This window comes from Rhinopithecus bieti, unplaced genomic scaffold (assembly GCF_001698545.2).
Source record: "Rhinopithecus bieti isolate Rb0 unplaced genomic scaffold, ASM169854v2 scaffold_3040, whole genome shotgun sequence".
Taxonomy (NCBI): Eukaryota; Metazoa; Chordata; class Mammalia; order Primates; family Cercopithecidae; genus Rhinopithecus; species Rhinopithecus bieti.
The window spans coordinates 8792156-8803016 of record NW_016804657.1 but is presented as its reverse complement, the minus strand read 5'-3'; the positions used below and the strand labels follow the sequence as shown (position 1 = coordinate 8803016).

Genomic DNA, 10861 nt, shown 5'->3' with positions numbered 1-10861 from the left:
GAAGGAACTATGCTGGCTTATCTCTGAATGCTTTTCCATTTTTTTCACTGTGGAGAAAAGCAAAGGGAACAAAACAAAAATATCACTTTTATGCATGCCGAAATTAAAAGTTTTGATATCTCTCTCTCTTGCTCTCCTCTGTGTGTGTGTGTGTGTGTGTGTGCGCGCACGCGCATGTGTGTGTATTTCCTGATGAAAATATTCATCGAACAATTAAATCAGGCTGGGGTTTGGAAGCAGGTCAGGTCTAGAGTTAATGATTTAATGGTCATTTTTGCACACTGCTTTTAGAAATATTAGGAGTAGAAAAGGTCACCGGCGATGAGATTTTAGAGAGAGAAGAGGAGAGGGTAAGAGGAGTCTGGAGTTTCCGAATGCTTGCCCCTTATCTCTACAGATAGAGCAAATTGCTCCTTCTTTGCATCTCTAACAGATTCAAGCCCTTTCTAAGCTCTGGGGCCAATTTTGACCTTAGGGACATTTAAGCAACTCTGAATCCGTTCTAACCATTCATTCATCTCTGCAGCTAATCCCGGATATGAACCAGTCCTGGGAAGTGTATCTCTCTTGCCTTGTTCTCCAGGGTCTCATTATGTATGATAATCTTTCTAGAATCTTAATTCAACTTTGTCTTGGCCATGAGGTGCAAATTAGTCATGATGAGTGTGCAGGGTTGAGATAAGAGTGATTAAATGGGACGGGGGTGGACGGGTGATCCAAAACAAAAATAAAATCTGAACAGGATGCCAAAGCTTCATACATGAATTAAAAACAAAGGAATGAGTATGGAAAGCAATGGCTAATATCAGTTCCTGAGCTGTCACAACAAAAGGAACAGAGCACAAATGTAAGCACATGTGGGAGCTCCTAAAGTCAAGAGCCAGAAGAATGTGCCAGTATTAAGAAAACGTGAGAAACAAGGCACTCATATACCCTGCTAGAGGAAATGGTATCAACCATCTTGGATAGAATTAGGAAATATGTATATATATATACTTTTTTTTTTTTTTTTTTTTTTTTTTTTTTGAGACAAGGTCTCGCTCTGTCACCCAGGCTGGAGTGCAGTGGCGTGATCTCGGCTCACTGAAGCCTTCACCTCCTGGGCTCAAGTGATTCTCCTGCCTCAGCCTCCCGAGTAGCTGGGATTACAGGTATCACCACACCTGGCTGATTTTTGTATTTTTAGTAGAGATGGGTTTCATCATGTTGGCCAGGCTGGTCTCAAACTCCTGACCTCAAGTAATCTGCCTGCCTTGGCCTACCAAAGTGTTGTATTGGGATTACAGGCATGAGCCTCTGTGCCCACCGAGGAAATATATTTCAAAAGCCCTGAAGATGTATATACTCCTTAATTTTGTCATTCCACATCTAACCACTTAATGTAAGAAAATAATCTTTAGCATGGATGTTAATTTACAGAAATGTCCATAGAAGATAGAATGGAGAAGAAAATGAAGTCAATTGCTAAATTATGTAAGAAGATAGATGGGTCACTAGATAATATTAGGAGCTTGGAACATTCCTCCTGAACATATCCTCATACCTTTTCTCCTTGCTTCCTTTAAGTCTGCTCAAATATGTCGCCCTTTCAATGTGGCCTTCCCTAAACACTCTCACCTCCTATCCCTCCACCCTGTTCCTCTTTTCTATTTCATTCTTCTCTATAGCACTTATAGAACACTTTCTATAACTCTTTCAAACACACTATAGAAACTAACTTATTTTGTCTCTCTGTCTGAATGGTAATCTCTACAAGAAAAAGGATTCTTGCTCTGTTTTGTTCACTGCTGCATTCCCAAAGCCTGTGAGAGTAAGGGCACACAGGGCATAGTAGTTCCAAGGTTCTTTGGGGGGGAAATGTGGAAAAGAAAACTCTGCCTCCTGGGTGGAATTTGTGAGTGCAGGCAGTGTCACAGTTTTGGAGGTGGGGAAGACAGGCAGGGAATGGGGTGAGAAAAATTTGCCCACCAGTGACTCTATAAAAGGGATAGGGCCCTCTTTCTGCCTCAACAACCCAAACACACAAATAATAGCCAGGTTTGCGAGAGTTTGGCAGATGAGTGACTGTGACCTGAGTGAAGAGATTTTGCTAGTGTCTCCTGCCACACTTCTCCTTTCAGTCTCAAACTCTTTCACCTACAACTCCCTCCTCCCACCTCTTCTCAGCTTTTGCTGCTTATTCCTCTATCTCACAGGTTTTGCACAGAACCAAGAGGCAGTCTCTCCTCTAGTAAGTTTCCCAAATCATATGCACATGTAAATTATGATTCCAAGGCTAAAGTTTTGCTAAAATCTTGGTGAACAACTGTTGGGTTTCTGTAGAAGAAATTTCATCAACACATGTAGGAAAATAATCCCCATGTAGGGGAAGCTTAGTTGGTTGATTATTCAGTCTTGTCTTTTATTTTTCCTATTTGGTTGTGGAGGCAAGAATAGTTTTGAGGTAAGTGTTGGCAGCTTTGATAGAAACAGAGGTCCATAGTGCCCAATTGTTCTTGCATGCCAAGAAAACTAAGGTATTGGCCTTCCAGAAGGATCTAACAGAGCCCTGGTTAATCCATCTCATTCTGGCATCAGGTGAGTGAAATAACCAGACCTTAAACCATGTGTCAGCCATCTCACCAGTAAACTTAGATCAACCATTCAAGCGCCCATGGCTTTGTGATTGTTCATCACAGAATGCCTGTAAAGTAATGTAATTTACACTTCTGGGGTCAATTAAATCAGGCATACCATAAGTGCAGTGACAGGTTAAGTTTCCAGGATAGTGACATCAATGATACAACTCCCAAATTCTGTTTACCTATTGTGCTTCTAAAATATTAAAAGGCACAGAGGAGCCAAGATGGTCAGTTTGATGTGCAAATTGCCTGGACAAAAGTGGAATTTTACAGCTCTGGATAATGTCATATTGTGTTATCCTGTCATCAAAATTGGTCCCAGAGAACAGCACATCAGGATGTGTCAGTGCTGTATGTAAGATGACTGCCAGCTGCCCAAAGTTTAAAAAGTAAGATGAAACATTTTTCTAAGAATAGTGCTTGATACCTTCTTCGGGCTTTCCATCAGGAAAATCTCAAAACATTTGACTAATTTAATTATTTATCTTTAATTCTGTTTTGTACCAGATTTCATAAAAAAAGGAAATGAACATTTATTATTTTCCTTGTACCAGTGTGGTGGCTGTTTGACAAACATAACAGAATGCTAAAATGGAATTTAATGCTGAAAGACCCTATTTGCTAGGATTATCCAGAGAAACAGAACCCATACGACACACACACACACACACACATGATGTAGTGTAAGGATTGACTCTTGCAATTATGGAGGCTGAGAAATCCCACAATGTGCTGTCTGCAAGCTAGAGACCGGGGAAAGCCAGTGGTGTAGCTCTGAGAACCAGAGGCCCAATAGTGTAAGTTTCAGTCAAGGGCAGGAGAATACTGATGTCCTAGCTCAACAGTTGGAAAAATAACAAATTCTCCTTTCCTCTGACTGTTTGTTTTATTCGCGCCCTTAAAGAATTAAATGATGCCCAGCATATTAAGGAGGGCCATCTGCTTTACTTAGTCCACTAAATGAAGTGCTGATCTCATCCAGAAACATCCTTATAGACACACCCAGAAATAATGTTGAATCTGGGCATTTTGTCAAGTTGACACAAAAAGTTAACCGTCATAAACATCAAGAAAAAACTGATTCCACAAATTTGCACAACTTTCAAAGGAAATGATCAAAATCTCATGTAGAACTCACTCACTCACTTGCATGAGGTACGTAAAAAGTCAAGAGATGTATATTTGAAGAAAATTTATTTGGAGAGAGCTGTGCTGTGTGTCTCCCATCCCTCTCCTCCAAGGGAGAGATAGGTGAAGGTACCACTGCCTAAGCCCAAATCTGAAAAGAGGGGTTTTTAAGGGACCAATATGAGGTCTTAACAGAAGTCCTTGGAACTTAGGGGGATATAGTGGTTTAGTGTTTGAACCACATCTGAGGAATATAAATAAACAAAAGCTGGCTGAAACTGAATAGAGGGCTCTAGCATGAGAATCGACTACACTCCTAGAGTCAAGAGGAAAGAACTGTGCATTTTCTGTGAACCAGATGAATGGAAAGGACTTCTTGGAGGGAACATTAGACCTCAGCAGGAGGGAAGCTGGAGGTAGATTACTGGATACCTGGATATTATTCAAGAAAGCAAATAGTAATACACGCCAGACAAACTTTAGGTGAGAGAACCCTAGTGATAGCCGAGGGTGGGGTCATCAAAGAATTTCCAAAAGCATCCAGATAAGGAAGAATCAGGTCCCCAGACTGCCAACTTGGAGCCACACCGTCATTCCTACTCCTGTCACCTCTGCCTTCTTCCATCTGCTCTAACCCTGGGGAAACCAGAAGCACTAGTTGGAGAAGAAGAAGGCTAGCTACATGAGGAAAGAGAAAAGCAGTCAATTGCACCTCTCTTCTGGAAGTGACTGCATACTTCCTGCTCAAAGAGGACCTAGAGGCAGGAGATAACAAACATCAAGTTTAAATAAAGTTCTACAATTTTAATTCCTGAATTGAAACTGTATTTGTGATTCTAAAGGATATAGCAGATGTACTACCTAAGAGTGATGAGAGAAGTAATGAGATCTGGAAGGCTGAATAATGGCCTCCCAAAGATGTCCACATCTTAAGCCTTGGAACTTGTGAATATGTTACTTGAATGGCAAAAGAGACTTTGTAGATGCAATGTAGTCAAGAATTTTGGCTTGGAGAAATTATTCTGGATTAACAAGGATGGCCCAATATAATTGCTATGGTCCTCATGAAAGTTATATAGAAGGGTCAGAGACACAGAAGGCAATGTGATTGCAGAAGAAGAGGGACAGCAAGAGGTGGAAAGATGCTATGCTGCTGGATTTGAAGATGGAGGATGGGACCACAAGCCAAGGAATTTATGCAGCCTCTAGACGCTAGAAAAGGGCTAGGAAACAGATTTTCTCCTAGAACCTCCAAAAGGAACACACCCCTGCAGACCTATTTTAGGACTTCTGACCTCCAGAACTATAAGATAAAACATATGTGTTGTTTTAAGCCACCATATGTGTGGTAAGTTTTTAAAGCAGCAATAGTAAACTAATATATGGAATTTGCTCAAGTTTTCATGAAGATGCAAGGGAAAAGCCTCATTGACTAAAATTAAATGTACAGGAAGAAACAAAGGGAAAAAGACTGTTTTGTGATTTTGTATTTCACAAGGCAAGTTTGTTTTATGTAACAATTACACCTCGTCATCTCCATTAGTATTCACAATAATTTTGTAATTAGCTATTATAGCTCTCATTTTTAGATGAAGAAAATGAACATCAGAAGTTAAGAAACTTGCCTAAGGTGACACAGTAGGCAAGTGAGACCCAAATAGGGAAAGGGCCTGCAGTACTGGTGGTGCCCTAGCTGGTACAAGCACTCTCTCATCAACCTGGCTCCAACGCCCATCCCTTTGTCATTGCACTATGCCATCTTTTAGGTGCATTATTCTCGTTTTCACATGGGTCATAAGCTATGAAACACTTTCCATAAGTCTGGTGCCTCCTAAGTGTCCTATTTTCCCTGACAAGATTCAATGCCTGATTCCTCCTATTTAACTTTCCTAATACCTTGATCTTGGTGTCTCAAGTCAAATTCTAGCTCTGATGTCTTGTGACTAGACTGGATTTTCCAGGATCCGTCCCTGACTCAATCTTTCTCAAAAGAACCTTATCATTTAGATCATCATCTAGGCCTGCTTCCTGCTTCTCTTGATTTCTAATTTCTCTTAATGCTACCACCACTGTCACAGTCTTACAAGCTCAAAGGTTTGGAATTATATTAGTACTTCTATTTATAGCATCCTTTAACCCCATGGTTGCCATGGGAAGTATATTGTCCCCTGGGATACTGACCCTACTCCTGTCTAGTCCCACTTCTAGCCAAGGTGGAATAAACATTGGACACCAGTCAACATGGGACAGAGATCTCTAAGAGATTGGAGGCAAATAACATCTACAATTGCCCCAGTATATGGTCTGGGAGAATTTCCAGGCCATAGTATAGGACAGGAAGCCTTGTTGGAAGCTAGCAGACTCCTGAACTGAGAAAACAGAACTAGCAGTACGAGGAGGTCAAAGCAACTAGAGTTCACAGGGCAGAGAAAACAGCTATACAGTGGAGAAGCTCCAAGAACTGCAGAGGATCCCCTCAAGTATTTAGCAGTGTACTGATTAGTACGTGTGTGAGGAAACTATCTGAGATCAAGAAACTACTCAAAAGGAGCAGTGGGAGCAAGCACTGGAAGTCACAAAGGGCTGTGAATGGTCCATATTCTCACAAGCCAGAGTATAAAAATGTCATAATTCACAAGCATTGAGTAGGACACTCAGAAGTTTATTGCCTCAAAAATTTGTGTTGTTCTTTACAGACAAGATTAAAAAGCCAGCCTTGAGGGAATCAAACTGTTTCCAAACAACTTGTGTCTGGGAGGAAAGTACAAGAATATTTATTGGGATATAAAAGTATTCAGCACCCAACAAGGTAAAATTCACAAGGTTTTGCATCTCATTAAAAATTACCAGATATGTAAAGAAGCACAAAATATAAAACCAACCCAAAATTTTACAAATGTCAACATTAGCACAGGTCTTTAATCAGTTATTAGAATTTTTTCCATATGTTTGAAAAGTTAAGTAACGATATAGAAGATACATATTTTTTAAAGATAAAACTCAAACTTATTTTTTGTTTGTTTTGGGGTTTTTTTGGTTTGTTGTTGTTTGTTTTGTTTGAGAAAGGGTGTCACTCTGTCACCCATCTGACTCAAGCAATCCTGTCACCTCAGCCTCCTGAGTAGCTGGGAGTACAGGCGTATACCACCATGCCCAGATAACTTTTGTATTTTTTGTAGACTCCGGGTTTCACCATGTTGCCTGGGCTATTCTTGAACTCCTGGGCTCAAGCCATCCACATACCTCAGCCTCCCAAAGTGCTGGCATTAAAGGTATGAGCCACTATGCTTGACCTCCAAATCAAACTTTCAGAGATGAAAAAAATACTATCTAAAATGAAAAATACACTGGATGGAATTAGGAGCAGATTAGAAATCTCAGAAGAAAACATCAGTGAACTTGACAAAAAAAAGCAATATTAACTGTCTAGAATGAAACAGAAAAAATGAACAGAATATTAGTGATCTGTGAGACAACTTCAAATGGTTCCATATATAGATGCTTCTTGACTTACAGCAGTGTTATATTCCAGTCAACCCATTGTTAAGTTGAAAATATTGTAAGTCAAAACTGCATTTAATATGCCTAAACTTCTGAATATCATATCTTAGCCTAGCCTACCTTAAATGTGCTCGAAACATTTATATTAGCCTACAGTTGGGCAAAAGCTTATAACACAAAGCCTATTTTATAATAAAATGTTAAATATTATATGTAACTTATTAAATATTGCACTGCAAGTGAAAAACAGAATAGTAATATAAGTACTCGTGTAGTTTCTATGTAACGTTTCTGCACCATTGTAAAGTTGAAAAATAGTCAAAGCATTTTTGAGTCTAGCACTGTCTGTTTATATAATGCAGTACAAGGAAACTCTGGAGAATGCTGGATATGCTCATGATCTTAATTGTAGGGATGGGTTGATGGCTGTATACATGTATCGAAACATTTCAAATTGAACATTTTAAATGTGTGCATCTTATTATATGTCAAGTATACCTCAATAAAGCTGAAATAGGATAAAAAGGTATATTCAAATATATGTTCAACAATAGTCCTTCTGTCTCCTCCTTTCCCTGCCCTATGGTCTCTCCCTCAGCCACCCCATCTCTGGATTGACAGCTCAGTCTGAGCTGTGTACTGGCTTTCTTCCCAGTCTTTTCCCCATAAGGGATCCCTTCTTAGTAACTATCTCCATTCAGCTGCAGCAGCAGGGACCTGGCCAGGGACAAATTGAACCTTCTTCACCATGCTGCTATGAATACAAAATGAAAATCGATCATAAAATCGTCAGAGAAGATGAAGTTGTTTCAAAAGTCATTACAAAGTACTACAAGCATCATAAATCATTTTGAAAAGACAAGTCAATCTGGTGAATTAGCATTTCTGTGAATTAGCCATTTGGCAAATTGGTTTTCAGGGAATTGTCTTTTGGTAAATTAACTAGAACTCTCTGGCACCATATCCTTCTTTTACTGAGGGAAATAGATGGGCTAAAAAGAGTATTAATCTTACATGAATTATCATAAGAATCTGCATGACCCTCCTAGAAGACAGGCTTTGCATTTGCCAAAGAAGTGAATATGTTATTATTTGCAAGAGTCTCTTGCCTGGAATTTACATTTTATTGATTTATAAGGTTTTTATCTTTACAGTGGCGGCTGGAGAGTCAAGTAAAGTACTAGAATAATTCATAATTCAATAGAATGGTACTAGAGTTATCACCAGAGCTAACAGGTAAAGGCACCAAAATGTATTTAGAATCGTGATTGGAACTGATCAAGAAGATGAGAAGTGAAGATTAAAATACGCATTAAAGACATGCATTCATTGAAAACAGTCTAAATGGTGGTTTCTATAATTCTGTCTACCTCAATTGGGTGAAAAACTTTGAATATGTTTGCAGGACTAGAGAGAAGGATAAATTAACTGGATAAAAGATGTGACATCTATCCCATCTAGGGATACCCATTTAGAGTCTTTGTTGACATAGGAACCATAAAGTAGGCCCAACAAGCCATCAGCACCTCCGGCAGCATCATCTTACATGATGTAGTACTATAGAGGTCCTATGTACTGGTCTGCCTAAAAAATAACTGCAACTTGACCTCATATATTTCCACTCAGTAATTGCAAATCTCCCAAGATGGTAAAACATCCAAAGTGTGTTATTGATCATCTGTGGCACCAACAGAATTATCCTAGATATTTAAAACCCCATATCACATATTCTTGTCTTGGATTCTTAACCTCTGCTTGAATGAGACCCCTGCTTGCTTAAGATAGAAAAAACATTCCTCATCATAATGAAAGTGCCTTTCAATCCTGAGAAAGATTAGAATTTAATATACTGGCCCCAGTCACTGAGCCGCCGCCGAGGACTCAGCAGCCTCCCCTCGAGCCCCTCGCTTCCCACGTTCCGTCCCCCCGCCCGCCTTCTCCCGCCGCCGCCGCCGCCTTCCGCAGGCCGTTTCCACCGAGGAAAAGGAATCGTATCGTATGTCCGCTATCCAGAACCTCCACTCTTTCGACCCCTTTGCTGATGCAAGTAAGGGTGATGACCTGCTTCCTGCTGGCACTGAGGATTATATCCATATAAGAATTCAACAGAGAAACGGCAGGAAGACCCTTACTACTGTCCAAGGGATCGCTGATGATTACGATAAAAAGAAACTAGTGAAGGCGTTTAAGAAGAAGTTTGCCTGCAATGGTACTGTAATTGAGCATCCAGAATATGGAGAAGTAATTCAGCTACAGGGTGACCAACGCAAGAACATATGCCAGTTCCTCGTAGAGATTGGACTGGCTAAGGACGATCAGCTGAAGGTTCATGGGTTTTAAGTGCTTGTGGCTCACTGAAGCTTAAGTGAGGATTTCCTTGCAATGAGTAGAATTTCCCTTCTGTCCCTTGTCACAAGTTTAAAAACCTCACAGCTTGTATAATGTAACCATTTGGGGTCCGCTTTTAACTTGGACTAGTGTAACTCCTTCATGCAATAAACTGAAAAGAGCCATGCTGTCTAGTCTTGAAGTCCCTCATTTAAACAGAGGTCAAGCAGTAGGCGCCTGGCAGTGTCAAGCCTGAAACCAAGCAATACCGGCATGTTTCAGCCAAGCCCAGAGCCCTAAGATCACAAACAACTATGGCCGGAACCTCCTCGGCTCTCCCTCTGCAGAGTTCCTTGCCCTAACAGAATGTTACCACCTGAACAGTCCCCGGTGAATCTGAGAGGAGAGGATGGGGTAAGGCAGCAGCACCAGCTGTACTACTGGAAGGGAGCTTTTGGTGGTGGATCCCCTGGTGTCTCCAACCTGACCAGGTGGACAGAGCTCAGAGAGGCCCTCTTATCACTAGCGAGATGATAGGACATCTGGCTTGCCACAAAGGTCTGTTTGACCAGACATATCCTAGCTAAGGGATGTCCAAACATCAGAATGTGAGGCCAACCTTCTACCAGAGTTAAACTTTTGACAAGGGAACAAATCTCAAACTGATCCATCAGTCATGTAGCTAGCTGTAGAGCTTGCAACTTAATAGCAGCAGCTGCCCAATGCCATGTGAAGTAACAAACTGGTTTTTGGTTTTTCCCCCCTTCAGTTTTAATGTTATGTGTAATGTATTTAAACCCTTATTTAAATAAAACTTGTTTTCAGAAAAAAAAAAGAATTTAATATACTAATGATGAAGTAAATCAACACACACTACAGTATTTTTAAATATTTTTAGGAATAATATTATATATGTTTGTGACTTAATACGTCTTTAATGTCCAAGAAAGTCTGACATATTAGTCAAACAAAAATCCAGTTACATAGTAAAGAGTAGTGCTTTTCATAATAACTGTTCACACTGCTTTAGACAGTTTGCAAAAGGAAGCACAAGTCTTTTTTGACTTTTGATAGAATGGTAGATTAAAGATGGTTTGTGCTATGTTATTGCTTTATTCTTCTGCCAGGAGATTTCTGGGTCTCACACAGCTAACAACATGGTAAACCTAATTGAAGAAATAGTGATAGATTGGAAAAATGTCATACAATTGTTATTGCCAATGGAACTATCAAGACGAGGCAAATTAAGAATCACAAGCATCAGACATTTATTCACACATTTC

The 10861-nt window shown here is 40.1% G+C and overlaps 1 protein-coding gene across 1 annotated transcript; it reads left to right on the top strand.

Moving 5' to 3' along the window:
• Positions 1-9104: 9104 nt before the first annotated feature.
• On the top strand, positions 9105-10406 carry LOC108528152 (eukaryotic translation initiation factor 1). Its single transcript, XM_017869834.1, has one exon. The coding sequence runs from the start codon at positions 9249-9251 to the stop codon at positions 9588-9590; it is 342 nt and encodes a 113-aa protein (XP_017725323.1). The 5' UTR covers positions 9105-9248; the 3' UTR covers positions 9591-10406.
• Positions 10407-10861: the final 455 nt, after the last annotated feature.